Genomic DNA, 23,009 nt, shown 5'->3' with positions numbered 1-23,009 from the left:
CAAAAAAAGACACAAAATGACAAAAAAAAGACACAAAATGACACAAAAAAGAAACAAAATGACCAAAAAAGACACAAATTGACCACAAAATGATCAAAAAAGACACAAAATGACTAAAAAGACTAAAACACATTAACACATGAACACTTTAACACAGTGGAGACAGAGCTGACTTCCAAAATGATTTGGAGACCCCCAGAAATCATCTCACGACCCCAACTGGGGTCCCAACCCCAAGGTTGAGAATGGCTGATCTAAACAAAAGGCACTTCCGATAAAATATTTGGTCGTTTTTTACCCGCAAGCGTCCTGGTGTAAACGGGGCCTCAGACTCCTGAAACAGCCAGAGATCTGCCTGGTAACACACTTATCGATCAAACAATCAATCAAGTATTGGCTGGTACCTGTAGAGAGACGCTGCGGAGCGCTTCAGGCTCTTGGGTCTGTTTGGCTTCGGTTCTCCCGCCATGTTGATATCTGGAAAAAGAGCAAAGGGAAAAAACCTTTGATTGTTGACTTTCTTTACAGTTATTATAAGGAAAATGATTAGAAACCCCACTTGGTTTACCCAGTAATAAGACCCCTCAATCTGAACCATGCCTATTAGTTTAACAGTGAATAATGTTCACATTTATTGACTTTTATCTTCCAGTCTGTCCTTACATCACATGCATGGCTCCTTTTTCTCCACACAAACTTGGCTATCAGTCAGATTTTTAATTGTATTTTAATTAACAAAGTATAAAGCTGCCAGGAATCCAAAATACAAACAAAAGACACATGTTTCTATGGAAATTTGCCATTTTTTAAAAACTATTTATATACACAAAAACAGCAGAAAATGACAAAAAAAAGACACAAGACACAAAATGACTAAAACAAGACACTAAATGATGAGAAAAAGACCCAAAATGACCAAAAAAGACACACAATGACTAAAAAAAGACACAAAATGACCAAAAAAGACCCCAAATTACCAAAAAAAGACACTGAATGACTAGAAAAAGACCCAAATTGACCAAAAAAAGACCCAAAATGACAAAAAAGACACAAATTTACCTAAAAGACCCAAAATGACTAAAAAAAGACACAAAATGACAAAAAAGACACAAATTTACCTAAAAGACCCAAAATGACCAAAAAAGACACAAAATGACAAAAAAAGACCCAAAATGACCAAAAGACACAAAATGACTAAAAAAAACACAAGATTACCAAAAAGACACACAATGACCAAAAAAAGACACAAAAAGACTAAAAAAAGACACAAAATGACTAAAAAAAGACACAAAATGACCAAAAAAGACACAAAATGACTAAAAAAAGACACAAAATGACAGAAAAAATAATAAATAATAATAAAACTACAAAACAGTCTATTTGCATGTAAATTAAAAATAGTAATAGTTTTCATTGTAGAAAGAAAATTCACATTTTAAAAACGGTCTAGAAACATAAATGTGACACTGTGAAAGCTCCTATGATTGAACTTTAACTGGCTTTCTCAGCTTGTCTACATATCAGATATAAATAAAGTTATTACTGTAAATAAAACATGTGTATTTTCAATAAATAGATGGACTCCAGAGGGTTAACCAAAGATGCAGAGGGTGGGCGCAACAGCAGATTGAGCGTCCTAAAGTCACCATAAAAACGGTTTCACTTTTGATAAGAGACGCAGAAGATAAAAACCAGATTTTAAAACGCTGTGCATCTGTTAATCAAATTTTAAACCGCTGTCTATCTTTTAACCTCTTTGAACAGATGGTGCACGCTTTTATTTCAAGTCAACTGGACTACTGCAACAAATTTTACTCAGGTGTTTCAGCCACGAAGCCTTCTCTCGTCTGCAGTTAGTCCATAACACCGCGGAACGACTTTTAACAGGGGCCAAAAAGCGGGAACACATTACCCCAATCCTCTTGTCTTTGCACTGGCTCCCTGTTAATTTTCATATTCATTTTAAGATTTTATTGTTTGTTTTTAAAGCTTTGAATGGACTAACCACACAGTACATCAAGGACCTCATCTAAATCTAGACTCCAGTGCACGAATTGAGGTCCCATATTAAAAACACAGGAAGATTTCTGTAGAAAAGCATATTTAACAGTTTTTCAGATCGCTCTTACAAAGCTATTTCTTCATTTTACTTCACAAAAATCATATGTAGCTGTTCAGGAAGAACTCAGGACGCTCAAAGTGAAGTCGGATCAATGATAGGTATTATGGTTTTACCAAAAATGCTTTCTGTTCGAGGCCAGAAATTCCAGTCCGTCCACCTCTGCTGTCACTATGCCGGAACAGGTGTCAGTTAATTCTGTTGATTGCTTTGATCTTTGATGTGATTACAGTTACAGATACACACACACACACACATGCACTAAAGTGTAAGCGCACACACTCCTCACACATGCATACGCATGCTTCAAACACACACGTGCACACACACACACGTGCACGCACACACACACACACACCCACACACACACACACACACACACACACACATTTTGAGGTTACAGGGCATAGTTTTAAATCTCTGAAGAATCTCATCATAGTGTACACACACCGGCAGTAGCCCCAGTGGCCCTTTCAGAATTTCCCCAGAGGAAATTTTCTAGTTGTTTTTATGATTCTATGTACAGCACGTTGGAGATGTTTTTGTTGTTTAAATGTGCTATACAAATAAAGTGGATTAGATCTCAGAAACTCTTTAATCTCTTATAGTCAGATGCCCAAAATGTTTAGTAAAACATATATACAAGCACTGACAACGCCGCGGTAAAAAACAGTCATTGCAGGGAAACTCTGGCTCCTCCTCCTCCTCTTCCTCCTCCTCCTCCTCCTCCTCCCTCCCTCCACTCACTCTCACTCCGTTTGCACTTTCATGTGGAGGCTAAGTGCATTTCAAACCACTTATCAAGGAGCAGGAGTGTGTTTTAAAGCCCTCAAACAGCAGCTCTAACACACCACACACTCCTCTCAGGTGCAGCGTCTCTTTTCTGTCCACGACTGAAAAAATGTGACTTCCATGTGTTTTTTCAAAGGAAAAGTAACAAGTTGTGTTCTCTCAAACCCACATCTCAGAGGCTATTTCTGCACAAATGATCAAATTGGTTTATATTGTATTTTGTCACAAACATGCAGTTATGTACCCGAGAGAATAATACATATTGTTTAGATTTGACTATATTGTCCGTGTTGTTATCTACACCAGTAGTTCTCAACCTTTTTGAGTCGCGATCCCCAATTTAACATGCATGTTGTCCGCGACCCCCGCTCACTGAACAGAATTATGCACAGTTCAGATCACCCAAAAAAGACACAAAATGACCAAAAAAAGGAAACAAAATGAACAAAAAAGACACAAATTGACCACAAAATGACCAAAAAAGGCACAAAATGACCAAAAAAGACACAAAATGACTAAAAAAAAAGACACAAAATGACCAAAAAAGCCACAAAATGACTAAAAAAAGCCACAAAATGACCAAAAAAGACACAAAATGACCAAAAAAGGAAACAAAATGACCAAAAAAAGACACAAATTGACCAAAAAATTACCAAAAAATGACACAAAATGACCAAAAAAGTCACAAAATTACCAAAAAAGACACCAAATTACCAAAAAAACAAACACAAAATGACCAAAAAAAGACATTAAGTGACCAAAAAGACTAAAACACATGAGGACTTTGACACAGTGGAGACAGAGCTGACTTCCAAAATGATTTGGCGACCCCCAGAAATCATCTCACGACCCCAATTGGGGTCCCGACCCCAAGGTTGAGAATAGCTAATCTACACTGTCTCAGTTCTAATTGTTGCCTTTCAATCTGATGTTGTTGTTTTTTATTTTTTCCTTCCCTTTTCCATATGCATATGTATATTTTTATTTGTTTTTAGAGATTAGATTCAGATTATATTACAATTTTATTGTTATTGCACAGATTACAGGTACTTATACAACAAAATGCAGTTTAGCAATAAGGTTTGGGTTTTGTTAGGGTTTTTTAAATTATATTTTTAGAGCTCTGTATACTTGTATGTGTGTGTTGGTTTGACTGTGTGTGTATATTTATATAACTGAAAAACTCTGCAAATAAAGTCATAAAGATATTGTTTGTGTTGTTCAATTTCAAGGACTATGGAACAAAAATATCAGATCAATAATGGAAAATGAAAAATGTTTTTCGTACGTTGCATACTTTCTCCTGAATAGGCTGCTGTGAAGCTTTGCAAATCCACCAAATATATTTCTGCAAATTTCCAAATTTCTTCACTTGAAACAGTTATATTTCTTATATTTTATTAAATATATTAAATATAAATATTTTTATTGTTATTTTTGCTTTCCTATATTTATCGTTTATGCACCAACACTGTAAAAAAACCTAAAACCTGTTGTTTTTACGGTAAAAAGTCAGAACTTTACTGTAATAAATATGGTGCAACTTTTTTAAATATTACGGTAAAATGATATTAGCACTGTTATATATATGTTTATATATATATGTTGATATTTTACAGTAAAAAATAAAAAGTTTTTCCATCAAAAGAAACGCTGTTCTGCCATATAATTGACAAGAAAATACTTTAGAAATGCTACATAAATTAAAGATTTTACCATTAAATATTACAGTATATTTCTGTTGGAGATATGGTGTTTAGTACATTTGACAGTGAGAAAAAGTATTTTTACAAAAAATAAATGCAAAAATTGTGTCTTGTATATATATTACAGTATATGTTTTGCTACAAACACGGTGCCAGTGTATTTTACAGTGGAGTAATGTATTTAAAAAAACTAAAAATGTAAAAAATAGATATATACATTCACTGTGTTTCATTTTTACTGAAACTGAATTAACCCATTTATCATTTTATGGTCTTTTACTGTCATGGTTTAGCAGTTTTTCACTGTAAAATCTATTTTTTACAGTGAAGACACCTATTCAAATTCCTTCTGATTCTGACTTTTCTCTCGTTTTCTGGTTGTTTTAAGTCCACACTGTTCCTGATTATTAGATTATTATTATTATTATTGATGTGCTGTAACACAGATTACATCACATGCATGGCTCCTTGACACAAGTTTCTATGGAAATTTACCATTTTTTAAAAAACATTTATATACACAAAAACAGCAGAAAATGACAAAAAAAGACACAAAGTGACTAAAAAAAGGCACAACAAGACACAAAATGACTAAAAAAAGACACTAAATTACTAGAAAAAGACCCAAATTGACCAAAAAAGACACAAAATGACTAAAATAAGACCCTAAATGACCAAAAATCTACAGACATTTTTTAAAGTGAAGACACCTATTCAAATTCCTTCTGATTCTGACTTTTCTCTCGTTTTCTGGTCGTTTTAAGTCCACACTGTTACTGATTATTATATTATTATTATTATTATTGATGTGCTGTAACACAGATGCATTGTGTGATATGTTGCAGTATTACAGTAATAACAGTGCTTATTTCTGCAGGAGAGATGGGTCTGTTTTATCTGATGTGTTGTTTTGTAACCTCCACTAGAGGGAGCTGTTGAGCCATTTAACATCATCTCCTGCTGTCAGTCCAGTCAGTTCACTCAGTCAGTTATTCAGTCAGGCAGAGTTATAATGTGGCCTGTCAACCTGTCATGGAGAAATAATTAGACGGAAAGTAAGAAATCAGGTTTTCCAGCTGTGCTGCTTCAGGCTTCCCCTCTTATTTGTGGCAATGGGGCGAAAAAACAATGAAGAAAATGCCAAAAAACAGTAAGTGTCTGCATCACTTAAGGGACTGAATGTGATCGTCATGACAGCAAAGAAACAAAGGGTCCGAAGGAATAATATGAAAAATCTGTGTTTCTTTTAAACAATTGTATTTTATGTTTTCCAGACGGGGTTTGGACCACACGACCTCCACCAAGACTCCCTTTGTTAAGCTCCACTAAAACAACACACACATATTGGAGCATTTTGTGTTTTAGTGCGCCTATCATTATATTTTCTGTACGGTCAACCACAATATAATACTCGACAGGCTGGAAAACTGTGATTTGAACCCGATCTGAAGGACTGGTACCACTTTGTGTTGATCTGTAATTAAATCTGTGTGAAAAAAGTTGCAGATTTACGAGAAAAAAGCGGGAAAAAAGTAACTTTTTTCTCCCAGATTCACCACTTTAACGGTTAATAGGACACTCAGTGGCGGTTCTAGACCAATTTTACTGTGGGGGCCAAGGAGGGGCCAGTGTTTAATCAGAGGGGCACATTAGAAAATGGCAAAGATGATATTTAAGCATTCAAAATCTTTGAATGTCTTGAAAAAGACACAAAATGACCAAAAAAAAGACACAAAATTATCAAAAAAAGACACAAAATAACTAAAACAGACACAAAAAAGACATAAATGACACCAATGACAAAAAAGACACAAAATGACAAAAAAAGACACAAAATGACAAAAAAAGACACAACAACAGACAAAAAATACCAAAAAAAGACACAAAAAAGACACAAATGACCAAAAAAAGACACAAAATGACTTACAAAGACACGTAAAGACATGAAAAGGATTCAAAAATGGACAAAATAGACTATAAGACTCCATAGAGTTAAACTATTATACAATGTGACATTCTGGGTTTCTTTTGTGTACAATAAGATACTGTTTGAACAAAAAAAAAGGTTAGAATTGTTCCATTGTTCATTGTTATAAATTGATCATTTTATTATTATTTTGACACAGGGGCCACAGCAGGGGCCAAAGGCTTCTTCACTGTAGGCCCCTGTGTAGAACCGCCACTGAGGACACTCACTGAAATACTTGCAAATTCCAAATTTCAACCCTAGAGAATATTGGAGGATATTACATACTGTCAGATTGTGTAAAAAAAAACATACGAAAATAATATTTTGAGAAAAATGTTTACGAGATTAAAGTGGCAAATCTACGAGAAAAATTTTTGCAGATTTATGAGATTTAAAGTGGTGAATCAGGTTTTCTGTACGGTCAACCTCAATATAATACTCGACAGGCTGGAAAACTGTGATTTGAACCCGATCTGAAGGACTGGTACCACTTTGTGTTGATCTGTAATTAAATCTGTGCGAAAAAAGTTCCAGATTTACTAGAAAAAAGTAGGAAAAAAGCAACTTTTTTCTCCCAGATTCACCACTTTAACCCTTAATAGGACACTCATTGAAATACTTGCAAATTCCAAATTTCAACCCTAGAGAATATTGGAGGATATTACATACAGCCAGAATGTGTAAAAAAAAAAAAACATACAAAAATAATATTTTGAGAAAAAACGGCCAAAATCGGAATCGGCAGATCAGGCTTATTAACCCTTTATCAGGCAAATAACTATATTTGGTAACTTCAGGTAATATTTTGAGAAAAGAGTTGCAAATTTACTAGATTAAAGTGGCAAATCTACAAGAAAAAAAAGTTGCAGATTTAAGAGATTTAAAGTGGCAAATCTGTGCGAAAAAAGTTGCAGATTTACGAGAAAAAAGTGGGAAAAAAGCACCTTTTTTTCTCCCAGATTCACCACTTTAACCCTTAATAGGACACTCATTGAAATACTTGCAAATTCCAAATTTCAACCCTAGAGAATATTGGAGGATATTACATACAGCCAGAATGTGTAAAAAAAAAAAAAAAATACGAAAATAATATTTTGAGAAAAATGTTTACAAGATTAAAGTAGCAAATCTACGAGAAAAAAATGTGCAGATTTATGAGATTTAAAGTGGTGAATCTGGGAGAAAAAAGTTGTTTTTTCCCACTTTTTTCAATTTCAATTTATATTTCCAAGTTTTACCAAATTAAATCACTGTTTTAGGCCAAAAAATACAAGTCTGCTTTTTTGCAGTGAAGGACTGGTACCACTTTGTGTTGATCTGTAATTATATCCTGGATTGTAGGAGAATGATGTGTCGTCCCTTCTGGAGCTTGTTCTCTTCATCTCATTACTGCTCTGCTCTGATATTTTGTTCAATAGACGATTAGAGTTCATTTGTTTTATGTTTCCACCAGCCGATGTGGGCGGAGAGTTAATAGCTGCTCCAGTTCACACAAGGAAACAAGCATGGAGTTATGATTCATCCAACCATCCATTCTGTAAACACATTATCCTCCACAACTCTGGAGGCTGAAAGGCTGCAGCAGCACACTCTACTAGTGTGTGTCGCCCCTTCAAGCTTCTCTGTTCGTTGTGTATGAGTGCATGTTATTAGGGCCTCGGGGCAATCGCACCGAGCACTGGTCCCATACAGCAATATCTGTAGGGACCAGTGCTGCACTACTGTTATACTGTGGATTTCTTCTTCTTCCTCTTCCGGACGCAATTTCGTCCCGCTACTAGTCCTACAACTTGAAGAGTTGCAGGACAAATTATATATCAAAACGTGCGGTTTGATCGGGATCGGTGTGCTATTACTTTTCTCTACAGAATATTAATTTCTGCCCAAAATTTTGCATTGAAGTGAATGAGACGGCCGACAAAAAATGAGCGAAAAAGAACAATCATTGGAGATTTTTAAACGTCTACTCCTCCGGCATAATTTCACCTAGAGACTCCATTTAAACTTTAAACAGTAGACACAAGTCTTGTGTATCGGTGTATTAATCCACGTTTCGATAGGTCATATAGTTTTTTATCAATCCCTGTTCAATGACCATGATCATTTTTGGAGAAATTCTGAGATTATAATGGGTGTGTATTGCACGGAATGTTCGTGTCACAGTGTGTGACATCATCGCCAGAGTGTAGAGGGAGAGAAAAAACTGTCAAAAAATAAATTTGAAAACTGCGCTCCAGGCCGCAAATTCCACTCTACAGAAATAATTTATACATAGAAACGTAGGAAAATTTGTTTTCTAGCCTGGCTAACACCAGACTTATCTCAAATGAGATCTGGTCTGGAAACCAGCCGTTCATTTCTCCGTAGAGGAGGCGTGGTTTACGATCCTCCAGAGCCGTTTATTGGACGCTTACAATGTCTATCAAAGCGTCTGTAGGTAGCTCTTAGCCAATCAGATCAGTTATACCAGATGACGTATGTAGAGCGACAGAAATGGATGTTTACACATCTAGCATCTCTACTTTGAGACTAAAATGCTAAATTCTGCTTCTGCAACGGTTTTCTGCAGCATGTTCTGACTCTGGCTGCTCACAGTCTACCGGCAGTGTTCTGCAAGATTCTTTATTTTTACGGCCTATTCCCCCTCATGTCATTCAGCCACACATCCACTGATTTTATGGGCAATAAACAAGCTGCTGGGGGTCTCTGGGGGCTCCGCTGTCCCCCGGCTCGTAGCCAGATCACCGGCGTTATGGTAGCGGGGCTAGTAGCGGGGCTAGTAGCGAGGCTAGTAGCGGGGCTAGTAGTGGCGCTAGTTGCGGGGCTAGTAGCGGGGCTAGTAGCGGCGCTAGTAGCGGGGCTAGTAGCGGGGCTAGTAGCGGGGCTAGTAGCGGCGCTAGTAGTGGGGCTAGTAGCAGCACTAGTAGCGGGGCTAGTTGGTAGATTAGTAGATTAGACTTTTCCCAAATCCTGTCGGAATCAAGGCTAAAACATCCTTTTTGGTGGCGAAACAGGAGTGCAAAGTCAAACGTTGTTCTTCTTTTCTTAATCGGGAAATCAACAGTGTTAATATAATTTTACCATAATATTTAAAAAAGTTGCACCGTATTTATTACAGTAAAGTTCTGACTTTTTACCATAAAAACAACAGTTTTTTTTTTTACAGTGTTGGTGCATGAACGATAAATATAGAAAGGCAAAAATAACTATCAATATACGTATATTTTATTTATTTTATGATAATGTGGGAAATATAACTGTTTAAAGTAAAGACATGGAAATTTGCAGAAATATATTTGGTGGTACAAACGTTGTTCTTCTTTTAAAATAAACTTTCGCTCTGAACTATTTAAAACGCCATCTACAGCTAAAGAGAGCTTGGCGTCTGCTGCAGCCATGTTGGATCCGTAAGAAAACTACAAAACTACAAGCTTCCGTCTGTCGAGTAGTACGCGTCATCGTCTTGCCGTCCCTCCCCGCTCTGTGATTGGATCCCTAAAACAGGGCTAAGAAACCCGAAGGTTTGAAATGAAATTTGAGCGTGCAAGGCATTCTGGGTAAACCCAGGCTGTGATTGTGCACGATCTGTTGAACCTTTCAGCAGGTGCACGCCAGATTTTATAGTGAATGTGATGTAATTTGACCCTGTGTCTCCTCCTCTTTGATTACAGCTCAACCATCAGCTTGTCATGCAGTGAGAGCCGTGTGGAGACAATCCAGCCCACTATTGTGAAGTAGAGCAGCTTTAAAACACAGACAGGATGATGGAAGAGCAGTCAGATCAATGCAAGCAAAGGAAGGAAGGAGTCAGGATAATAAAAGGAAGGATGGAAGGATGGACGACAAGGGAAAGTGAGTTTTCAGCAGCCAGAGGCTGAAGATTCAAGCCTGTTAACATTACCGTGAAGGGGAGAGTGTGTGTGTGTGTGTGTGTGTGTGTCTGTGTGTGTGTGTGTGTTTGAAGCAGTGATCCAGAACCCTGACCGCAGCCAGGTGTGGAAATGGCAGACGTCCAGTTGGGGCACACACACACACACGCACACACACACACACACACATGCACACACACACACACACACACACACACACACACACACGCACATAAATCTTCATCCAGCCCAAACTGTTATTGACCCTCCCCTTTATGACCTAGGGAAAAAAACAGTACTCACACACACACACACACACATATAGACACACACATACACACGGTCCTCACTATGTAGGAAGTACAAGAACACACACACACACACACACACACACACACACACTCTGTCTCCTGCAGGCTCTTGTTATCAGAGTGGAAGTCCCTGAATGTGACACACACCAACATACTGTATGTTACAGTACATACTTCCATGATTTTATTTTGCTGATGAAGAAAAAATACACAAAAAGACTAAAAAAATACACAAAAAAATATAGAAAAAAACACAAAATGAGCAAAAGACACAAAATGACAAAAAGGCACAAAATGACTAAAAAAAGACACAAAATTAATTAAAAAATACACAAAAAGACACAAAATGACTAAAAAAATACACAAAAAGACACAAAAAGACTAAAAAAATACACTAAAAAATATAGAAAAAGACACAAAATGACCAAAAGACACAAAATGACAAAAAGGCACAAAATGACTAAAAAAAGACACAAAATTAATTAAAAAATACACAAAAAGACATAAAATGACTAAAAAAATACACAAAAAATGCAGAAAAAGACACAAAATTACCAAAAAATACACAAAATGACAAAAAAGACACAAAAAGACACAAATGACCAAAAAAAAACAAACACAAAATGACTTACAAAGACACAAAAAGACATGAAAAGGATTAAAAAATGGACAAACAGCCCTATAAGACTCCAGAGGCTTAATGGCTTTTAATATAATAATGAATCAGTCGTTCTGCTTGCAAAATAAATAAATCCATGCAGGTTGTTTGTGTTTAATTTTGGTGATCTTTGTCTTTTATCATTGATAGGACTGGGCTTCTAGTTTTATTTTTTATATCTGAAACAGTTATTTTACTTTTCTCCTCGTGCTCTTTTATGTGAAGCAAAGTGTTGGTCATGCAGGTTTTGTGAAGGGCCATAAAACCAACCAATCATAATCATAATCACTTTATTTTTATAGTTTGAATCACGTTTTGCTTGCCAACCACTAACACAGATGTGGTGGTTAAAAATGTGTTAAAAAGGTTAAAAGTCATAAAATAAACTCCAATAACAACAGAAACAGAGAGCCAGCTAGTTAGTATATGCCACGGAGAAAAAAAGACAGATTTTATATGATCTCCATAGCAACACACCGACAAGATCTCCAACCAAAATGCATGACATGACCCATATGAACGTTTCATAGCTCACGGTTCAGAGCAGCCTTCTAAAAATAGCACAGGTCATTATACATACATGTACTCTTCATGGTGGTAAAAAAGGCTGCAGGTTCTGGACTTGGTCAAGTTTTGAGGTGCTTTTAATTCACTGGAGTATTTCTATTTATGTAACTTTGAACCTGGTCTCACAGGAATCCGTGGAATAGCCACGGATTCACTCAAATTTCCGTGAAACTGACACGGATTTGGCTACAATGCAAGTTAATGACAGTCATATCCCGTGGCTATTCCAACATACAAAGTGATTATGTACATTCACTGAGTGAATATTTAGAAAATAAAACATATATTTCTTGCTAGAAATGTAATCAAAATCCATTTTTATGCAGAAACTAAGTCAAAATATTGATTTTTTCACAAAAAATGAGAGAACTGTCCGCCATGTTTTTTGTTCTGACCGCCGGGACCTTGAAAGTCACGTGACTTGGAACAAACCAATAGGAACAAATATCCATGGAATTTCATTTTGTGTCTTTTTTAATAATTTTGAATCTTTTTTTTTATTTTGTGTATTTTTTTGGACATTTTGTGTCTTTTTTGTGTCATGTTGTGTCTTTTCTAATCATTTTGTGTCTTTTTCTATTAATTTTGTATATTTTCTTGGATATTTTGCGTCTTTTTTAAAGTTGTTTAAAAAAGTCGGCGCTAGTAGCGGCTACTAGCCCCACTACTAGCCCCGCTACTAGCCCCGCTACTAGCCCCGCTACTGACGCCGCTACTAGCCCCGCTACTAGCGCCGCTGCTATCCCCGCTACTAGTCCCGCTACTGACGCCGCTACTAGCCCCGCTACTGACGCCGCTACTAGCCCCGCTACTAGCCCCGCTACTAGCGCCGCTACTAGCACCGCTACTAGCCCCGCTCGCTGCTGTAACCATGGTGATCTGGCTACGAGCCGGGGGACAGATCAGTCTTTTCCTGAAGACTAAAGCTAAACTATAACCACAACATGCCTGAGTTTAACATTAACCACTGGTCCAAAAATCAGCTCTTTCCTCAAGTGGGGAAACAGCTGTTGTCCCCAATTAACTGATCCTCATTCTGAAATATGTCCCCAAAGAGGGGCTAAGTTAGGGACACCCACACACACACACACACACACACACACTCACTATGTAGTGGTGCATCACTTAGCGGGCCCCTTAGCTGTCATATTTATCCTACATTACACATGCTCAGGAACACACACACTGAGAGGCATCTGGGACATGTATTACTGTGTGTGTGTGTGTGTGTGTGTGGTTGTGTGTGTGTGTGTGGTCTTGTCCTTCCTACATAGTGAGGACCAGAACACGTTTTTAACCAACAGAGTGAGGACATTTTTGCAAAGTGAGGACATTTCGGCCGGTCCTCACTTCTTTAAAGGCTTTTTTTTTTAGATTTCAGACTTTGTTTTAAGGGTTAAAGGTTACATGATAATGATAATTAACTGAAACTGTATCGTGTGGTTACAAAACTAACTAAAATTATAGTGAAAATGTCCTTCGTTTTCGTCTTTGTCAACTTTTTTCATACATAATGAAGATGGATCAGACAAAGGAAATAAAGGCAAAATTTACTGTGACCTCTTTTAATCTCCCACCCAACAAATACCCCATTACAAAAAACTACAACTAATAAAAACTAAACTAAAACTAGCAAACTCACTCTAAGAACTCATTAAAAATAACTGAAAATGAAACAAAAATTCACAACAAAATTAAAACTAAAACTAATGAAAAATCCAAAACTATTATAATCTTGCAAGGGAATTCACTGTTACAATGAGGGTCCTCACAAAGATAGAAGTACAAGAATGTGTGTGTGCGTGAGTGTGTGTGTTTTTGTGTGTGTGTGTGTGTGTTGACTATGTTCGTTGGGTAGCAATTAACCCTTCAACCGAGAAGACACACACTAAGATGCACACATTGTCACACACACGTTATTTTATCTATTTTTGGTCATTTTGTGTCTTTTTTAGTCATTTTTGTGCCTTTTTTGGTAATTTCTGTGTTCTTTTGGGTCATTTTTGCATCTACTTCTGGTCATTTTGTGTCTTTTTTGGTAATTTTTACATCTATTTTTGGTCAATTTATGTCTTTTTTGGATCATTTTTGCATCTATTTTTGGTCATTTTGTGTCTTTTGTGGTCATTTTTACATCTATTTTTGGTCATTTTGGGTCTTTTTGGTCATGTTTGTGTCTTTTTTGGTCATTTTTACATCTTTACAACATTTAGACACACACTCATTCAGAAACTTCTTACACACACACACACACACACACACAGCGCTGAGAGACTATTAGAGTGTGTTCTCTGACTGAACACAGACTGTGGAGTCTCTCTGACAGCTCGTCTCCGTGGGAACCGACAGACTGGAGCAGCTTAAAGCTCTGATTTCCCTTCTGATATCTTATTGAACAGTAACGCTGAGGAGAGCTGGGAGGAAGGAGCCATATGTAAACACTCGGGATGAGATGGAGCTCAGAGGTCGTCAGAGGTTCTGCACTCACAGCAAGTTTACTCAACTCCTGTCTGATTATTACTGGACTGTTTGCTCTGAAGACATTACGCTTTTTTCTTTCTAACCTGTTTAACCAAGAGGGGAAGGTCTGGACAACTCTGCATCCTGCAAGCATGAAGAGTCTACCTGTCTTCATTTAACCCTCTGGAGTCCATCTATTTATTGAAAATACACATGTTTTATTTACAGTAATAACTTTATTTATATCTGATATGTAGACAAGCTGAGAAAGCCAGTTAAAGTTCAATCATAGCAGCTTTCACAGTGTCACATTTATGTTTCTAGAGCATTTTTAAAATGTGAATTTTTAGGGGTGTGCATTGGCACTGCCCTCACAATTCGATTCGATTACGATTCACCAGGTAATGATTTGATTCAATTCGATTCTACGATGCATCACAATTATACTGCACACATGACTTTCGTCAGTCATGAGCCAATACAAGCAGTCAGATAGGCCTAATAACAATAGATTTTATTGGCTATATTTTGAAAAGATGGCTAAATGAATCTCCTGCCTGAGTTCATCTAAGAGTAAGGAAAGAGAAATGCCTCCTCCTGCCATAAAAAGGAACCTGCTGAGGTGAAATCTACATCAGCTAAATGTCCCTGAGCTAGGGAAGACGTTAGCGCTATCCCAGCTAGCTAGCTATCGCTAGTTTTCATGACGCAAAAATGTAACGTTAACGAGTCGACTTTAAATAGGCAAATACAATGGTAATTACCTATCAATAGTACTTTCTATAAAAACGTAAATGTTAAGTCCTGTCAAATACTACCACATACTTCAGTCACAACATATCAAACAGCTTGTCCCGCTAGCTTACCTGTGCTGCATCAACACATGGCTCATTAGAATATTCAATGAGCCATGTGTTGATGCACACCTCTCGAAGGACGGGGAGTGGGTCGGGTTAGCGTTGTGTTTACTGGAACTTTGACAGGGGCGCAAAGGACACCTTGGCCATAAATTGAACATTTTTTCACAGGGCATCAAGGCCAGAGTGTGAAATTTCCACCCTGTCCCCCACAACTTTCCACTGGAGGACAGGAAATAAACATAATCCATTATGGCACTTTGCCGCATCGATGCTGAATCGTGCATGCCCCGCATTGCGATGCATCGCCGAATCGATTATTGTTGACACCACTATGAATTTTATTTCTATAATGAAAACTATTACTATTTTTGATTTACGTGCAAATAGACTGTTTTATAGAAGAAGAAAAAAAGGTACATTTCCATAGAAACCTGTATCTTTTGTTTGTATTTTGGGTTCCTGGCAGCTTTATACTTTGTTAATTAAAATAAAATGTAAAATCTGACTGATAGCCAAGTTTGTGCGGACTGCCCTGGGTAAATCCTTCACTCTTGAACAATAAAAACAGCTTTTCCTGCTTTGAAAGTCAAACTGTAGTAGTTTAGCCATTTGCACCACAGAAAAGCACTCAAAACGTCATTTCGTGGCCCTTTTCCATCTGTAAAAAATATATTCCTACTGATAGGTGAGTAAACCTTCATTTTCAATAGTTTCATGCAATTTATTTTCTAATTAAATAATGGAAACTTGTTAAAATGCAACTGAACTTAGACTGTTCAAGACATTCATTCCAATGGGTCGTTGGTTCAATGGTACAATGTTGCCTACAGGCAAAATTCAGACAAGAAACCAGTTAAAAACCATTTTGAAGCTACTGAATCTTTTACACATGTTTATTAAACAAATAATGCTCAAATAATGTGTAAATTATGCTTTAAAAAAACTTTGTACCATTATGGTACAATGTTGCTTATGGGCAACAAACCCCAAAAACATCCCCCAAAAAATTGAAAATTTCTTCAAATCATGTATATTTAGTCTGTTTTAAGACAAAGAAACACTCCAAACATTTTTTTCCTAACTGGTATCATAATGCGTACCATAGAGGGTTAACTGTTTTGTGGGTAAATCCTTCACACTTGAACAATAAAACCAGCTTTTCCTGCATTGAAAGTCAGACTGTAACTTGTTGCTGTGTGATGCGGACTCACCCAGCATCTGTCCGGCCAGCACGCGGCCGTTCTCCCCGATCACGGCGCCCCTGGCGTGCCTCTCGCTGGCGTACTGGATGAAGGCGTAGCCTTTGTGCACGGAGCAGCCCAGCACCCGGCCGTACTTGGAGAAGATGCTCTCCACGTCAGACTTCTTCACCACGGCCGTGTTCAGGTTGCCGATGAAGACCCGGGAGTTGATGGACTTGGGGTCCGTCTTGTTGGTCACGTTGCTGGTCTGGACCTTCAGCGACATGCTGGAGAGGCGAGCCAGGGAGGCGACCGACAGGTGGAGGGATTTAGAGGGAGAGACGCAGAGAGACGGGGATCTGCAGAGAAGAAAAGAGAAGAAAGAACTGTTAGTCACATACACTCAAAAAAATAACTCATTGGATGAACTCAATTAAATTGTGGGCAGAATTTCCATCCAACAAATACACTCAAAAAAAGCAAACTGGGTGTCTGTTACCTTCTCCTTAGTCTAACATGTAGCTTCTACTAAATAAAATGATGTTTTGTGGTTGAACAGTTTTAAAACATGTAGTTTTAGCATAAAATGCAACACTTTAAAATTTACTAGAATGCTTTATGTTAAAACAACCTAATTCAATTGCTGAATATAATATTCTGTCTAAAAATTCTTTATTTTCTGAATAATTACTATTATGTTCATTTTCATATGATAAAGGTAATCTTTAAACCACTTCAACCTAACTTTGTTTTGTTGGCTCAGCAACATTAATTCATGTACTGCACTATTTTAGTAGTAGATGTAACTACCCTATTAAATAAAGTAACTCTTAATAATGTCAAACACGTTTAAATGGCCCAAGAAAATTACGTTAGTATGTTACAATTACCCTTACAAATCTAGTTGGACTGACCCTGGTAATTAATTAACAGTAACGCAAATACATCATGTTGACCCAACATATTTACATTTTGTTCACTCAACAAAACTGTTTCTTGCTAAATTAAAGCATTTTATTTAGGTGGAAATTATTTCCATAATTTTATTTTGTTCTGGGAACAAGTTTTTTTTTGAGTGTATATGTAGCCCAAACTCAAAACAAGTGCATCGATGCAATATAATGTATTTGAGTTAATGTAGCTCACTTTTTTACATTTGGTCAAACAAAAAAAATTAAAAACATGTATGTATTGTACAGTGGTGGAAGAAGTATTCAGATCCCTTACTTAAGTAAAAGTACTGATAAAACACTGTGAATTTACTCCACTACAGTAAAAGTCCTGCATTCAAAACATACTGAAGTAAAAGTACAAAAGTATCAGCACCAATATGTACTTAAAGTATCAAAAGTAAAAGTACTCGTTATGCGGAATGGACCCACTCAGATTGTTTTATATATTCTAAATATATAATTAGATTATTTGTATTGATGCATTTATATAAGTAGCATTTTACTGTTGTGATAGGACTAATGTTAATTACTCACTGTTATGTTTTATAAATGTGTCATCATATTAAATATATGGTATTTTTTCATGTTGAGTCTGAAAAGTAACTAAAGCTGTCAGCTAAATGTAGTGGAGTAAAAAGTACAATATTTGCCTCTAAATGTAGTGAAGTAGAAGTATAAAGCTACATAAAGTGGAAATACTCAAGTAAAGTACAAGTACCTCAAAATTGTACTTAAGTACAGTACTTGAGTAAATGTACTTAGTTACTTCCCACCACTGGTATTGTATTTAAATTGAGTTACCTCAACTCATTTATGTGGAGGAGAGCTAAAATAAAGAAACTGTGTTCGTTCAACCTGAAAACATAGAATTGGAAAACTGAAAGTCATTCTTTTTGGGTTGAAGGGAAGGACAGGGGAGTCAATGAATACATGTTAGGTTACACTTCTTAAACTACTTTTGATTTGATTTTAATTGATATATTTCCAATGAAATTTTTGGTATTTCTGTGTATTTTTTTGGTCATTTTGGTTGTTTTTAAAGTATTTTTTCAGTCATTTTGTGTCTTTTTTTTGGTCATTTTGTGTCTTTTTTAAGTAATTTCGTTTTTTTTCTGTCATTTTGTGTCATTTTTTAGTAATTTGGTCATTTTGATACTGCCTAGCGGCCCCCAGGTAATTTGAGTTTGAGACCCCTGCATTAATCTAAGATTACACATCTAAGAAGGGCTTGAATCATTTTTTTGAGTGCAGCTGCAAACAGCAGAGACATGTGAGAAAGCCGCAGAGCTCAGAGCATGAGTCAGCCAGGAACACACAACTGGCAACGCAAGAAAGACTTAGTGTGACTCACAAGATAAGTTTCTTTCCTGAGCAAACCTGTTCATTGTTCACAGAGATGTCAAGACTTTAATGCACCGTGCATCGTGCTTTTTTAAAGAATGTGGTGAGTAAAACTATCAGTGTGGGCACATGGACTTCTAGCTGTAGAATAACAGCCTTGGTGAGTTTTTCTATGCTTTCATTACAATGTAAAGTTCACTGTTCAAGTTCAGAGAGTCTAATGCATGAAAAGATCTTACACATGTACATGCACACAATCCTGAGATTATTTTATTTTGCCTTGAAGAAGGTATTACATCTGTCAAGCATTGAAAGAAGATCCCTTTGTAAGTAGAACACAGATAACCCATGCTATGATGTAAGTAAGTACGTAAGTAAAGTTTATTTATACAGCACTTTTCACGGATAAAATCACAAAGTGCTTTACAGAAGATAAAAAGAAAGAAATAAGATAAGGGAACATAAGAAAACTAGAAAATTTCCTCTGGGGAAATTCTAAAAGGGCCACGGGGGCTACTGCCGGTGTGTGTACACTATGATGAGATTCTTCAGAGATTTCAAACAATTAATACTAGTAATGTTATGATACTATATAATATACAAGGAGCACACCTACAACAAGCATTCCTTTACATAAGTATTTATTTATACAGCAACCTATGACCTTTAACCTCAAAATGTGTGTGTGTGTGTGTGTGCGTGTGTGTGTGTGTGTGTGTGTGTGTGTGCGTGCGTGTATCTGTAACTGTAACTGTAATCACATCAAAGCATCAAAGCGTTGGGGTCGACCAATCAGAGCAGAGCAATCAACGGAATTAACAGCTGTGGAATCTTCTGGCAGAGTGAAAGCAGCCAGAGTGAAATTTCTGGCCTCGAACAGAAAGCATTTTTGGCAAAACCATAATACCTATCATTGATCCGACTTCACTTTGAGCTTCCTGAGTTCTTCCTGAACGTCTACATATGTTTTTTTTTAAGAAAAATGAAAAAATAGCTTTGTTAGAGCGATCTAAAAAAACTGTTACATCTCCCTTTCTCAGAAATCTTCCTGCGTTTTTAATATGGGAGCCAATGAGGCTGTTGGTGGTGTTGGTGGATCATCTGTGCGTCCTACGCCCAAACTATAACTCTGACAGCTTTACCAGAGGATTGTGAGGGAGAAGACTAATTTTCCTACGTTTCTATGTATAAATTATTTCTGTAGAGTGGAATTTGCGGCCTGGAGCGCAGTTTTCAAATTTATTTTTTGACAATTTCTTCTCTCCCTCTACACTCTGGTGATGATGTCACACACTGTGACACGAACATTCCGTGCAATACACACCCATTATAATCTCAGAATTTCTCCAAAAATGATCATGGTCATTGAACAGGGATTGATAAAAAACTATATGACCTATCGAAACGCAAATTAATACACCAATACACAAGACTTGTGTCTACTGTTTAAAGTTTAAATGGAGTCTCTAGGTGAAATTATGCCGGAGAAGTAGACGTTTAAAAATCTCCAATTATTGTTCTTTTTCACTCATTTTTTGTCGGCCGTCCCATTCATTTCAATGCAAAATTTTGGGCAGTTTTTCGCAACCGCTCGGTGCAATTGCCCCCTGGCCCTAATTAAAACACAATTTCAACACAATAAAACATAAAAAATATATATAAAATAATATGTACAATGCAAAAAAGAAAAAAAAAGAAAGAAATAAGATAGAGAAACATAAGACAGTTAAAACACAGTTCAAACACAATTTCAACACAATGAAACATAAAAAAATATATAAAATAATATGTACAATGCATGGGGGTCATTCAAATGCCTGTTTAAAAAGATATCTGGTCTTAAGGTGATTTTTAAAAGAGTGCCACAGAAATAGCAGACCAAAAATCCAGCTTTCCAAGTTCTAAGGCAGCACACTAGGAGCATAAAAAAATACTGTTGAATATATGAGTTTATATTGCACTTTCCCTCCATTGTTTTATTTTCTTCTGTTCCGTTTTGTTCTGTTTTAACCCCTCAGGGCTGGACAACTATTTGTGTGGACATTTGCAATTCTGCCTCAAGTTTAAAAACGGAATATTTAACATTGGTTATATAAAAACCTTTCTAAAAACCATGGTTGATCTGAATATTATCTCTGGAGATGTGAAATGCCTCAATAATTATGTTAAGAGAAGGAAAGTCTTTCTAACTTTCTAACTGAAAAAAAAAGAAAAGGGAGATATTTTGTTTAATTAACCCTCGAGGGTAGCTATTCTCAACCTTGGGGTCGGGACCCCAATTGGGGTCGCAAGATGATTTCTGGGGGTCGCCAAATCATTTTGGAAGTCAGCTTTGTCTCCACTGTGTTAAAGTGTTCATGTGTTAATGTGTTTTAGTCTTTTTGGTCACTTAATGTCTTTTTTTGGTCATTTGTGTGTGTTTTTGTCATGTTGTGGTCAATTTGTGTCTTTTTTGGTCATTTTGTTTCCTTTTTGGTCATTTTGTGGTTTTTTTTGGGTTATTTTGTTTCTTTTTTTGGTAATTTTTTATCTTTTCTGGTCATTTTGTGTCTTTTTTGGTCATTTGTTTACTTTTTTTGGTCATTTGAAGTTACTTAAAAAAGACACAAAATGACAGAAAAAAAGACACAAAATCACTAAGAAAAGACACAAAATGACAGAAAAAAAACTAAATTACTTACAAAAGACACAAAATGACCAAAAAAAGACACAAAATCACTAAGAAAAGACACAAAATGACCAAAAAAGACCCAAAATTACAAAAAAGACACAAAATGACTGAAAAAACATTAATTTACTTTAAAAAGACACACAATTATCAATTATTATTTCATGCTTGTGAGAAACATATTTGTAATATGTTCCATGCACACCATGTACTGATATCAAATAAATATTTTTTTTAAATCACAATATTAGAAATAAAAATTTCTCACAGGCTCCAGAACACGCAGGAAAACACATACATCAAATACTGGTGCAATCCTGGAACATTTTAATAAAAGATTAATGAATGAAGAGGAGATAATATCTACTAACTGAAGAAGATCTCTAGTGAAGCTCTAATACTCAGAATAGATTAGAATAAGTTCCACTCTCTCTAATAATAAAAACTCTTCAGCTTCAGTCAAATCTAAAAATCTGTGAGCTTTAAAGCAAACGGCAGCAGAAGAACTCACAAGAAGTTTTCTGTGATCGGCAGCAGACAAAAGCAGCCGAACACAGAAGAGATAAATCGATCACAGAGACGGATCTAAAAACCAAATACTGTTTTTATCTTCATCCTGCTGTGAGCAGAAACCTCCACATTACTAATGAACTCCTGCTGAGGAGGAGAGGAGGCGAGGAGGCGAGGAAAGGGAGGAGAGAAGAGAGGAGAGGGAGGAACGAGGCAAGAGGAGGTGAAGGAGAGGGAGGGAGAAGAGGAGAGGAGGAGGAGAGGAACAGGGGAGGGAAGAGGAGAGGAGGAGAGGAGGAGGCAGGAGAGTGAGGAACGAGACAGGAGGAGGGGAAGGAGGAGAGAAGAGGAGAGAGGAGGAGCAGGGGAGGGAGCAGGAGAGAGGAGGAGAGAGGAGTATGGAGGGAGGAGAAGAGGGGAGAGGAAAGAGGAGGAGAAGGGGAGGGTTGAGAAGAGGAGGAGGGAGAAAAAGCGGAGGGGGAGGAAGGAGGAGAGAGGAGGAGGAGAGGAGGAGGAGAGAGGAGGGGGAGAGGAGGAGGAGGAAAGGAGGAGGAGAGGAGCAGAGGGGAGGAGAGAGGAGGAGGAGAAAGGAGGAGAGAGAAGAGAGGAGGAGGAGAGAGGAGGAGCATAAAGGAGGAGAGAGGAGGAGAGGAGGAGAGAGGAGGAGCAGAAAGGAGGAGAGAGGAGGAGAGGAAGAGAGAGGAGGAGCAGAAAGGAGGAGAGAGGAGGAGAGGAGGAGAGAGGAGGAGCAGAAAGGAGGAGAGAACAGAGGAGGAGGAGAGAGGAGGAGGATCAAAGGAGGAGGAGAGGAAAGAGAAAGAGAGGAGGAGAGAGGAGCAGAGGAGGAGAGGAGCAGAGGAGTGGGTGAACAGGATAAAGATATTTGGTGTCTCCCTTTTCTTCAACCAGCATCAGTTTTCAGACTTCTCCTCTGTTCTGTGTTTTCTCTCCTGTTGCTATAGCAACACGTTACACTGCCACCTGCTGACCAGAGTCTGTTACTGCAGCTTTGTTTATTCGCTCCAAACAGCTGATGGAAACCTTC

At 37.2% G+C, this 23,009-nt stretch overlaps 1 protein-coding gene across 2 annotated transcripts in view; it reads right to left on the bottom strand.

Moving 5' to 3' along the window:
- The window catches only part of raly (RALY heterogeneous nuclear ribonucleoprotein), a 216,564-nt gene that overhangs the window by 48,945 nt on the left and 144,610 nt on the right, over positions 1-23,009 (bottom strand). For both annotated transcript variants that reach the window (XM_059329979.1, XM_059329980.1), the window contains exons 3-4: positions 16,523-16,851; positions 405-477 (exon numbers count right to left, since the gene is read on the bottom strand). In XM_059329979.1, coding sequence (XP_059185962.1) covers positions 405-477; positions 16,523-16,851 — 402 coding nt within the window. The remainder of the gene's footprint in view (positions 1-404; positions 478-16,522; positions 16,852-23,009) is intronic.

The sequence above is a fragment of the Centropristis striata genome, chromosome 3, assembly GCF_030273125.1.
Source record: "Centropristis striata isolate RG_2023a ecotype Rhode Island chromosome 3, C.striata_1.0, whole genome shotgun sequence".
NCBI lineage: Eukaryota > Metazoa > Chordata > Actinopteri > Perciformes > Serranidae > Centropristis > Centropristis striata.
This window is presented reverse-complemented; position numbering and strand designations above follow the sequence as displayed.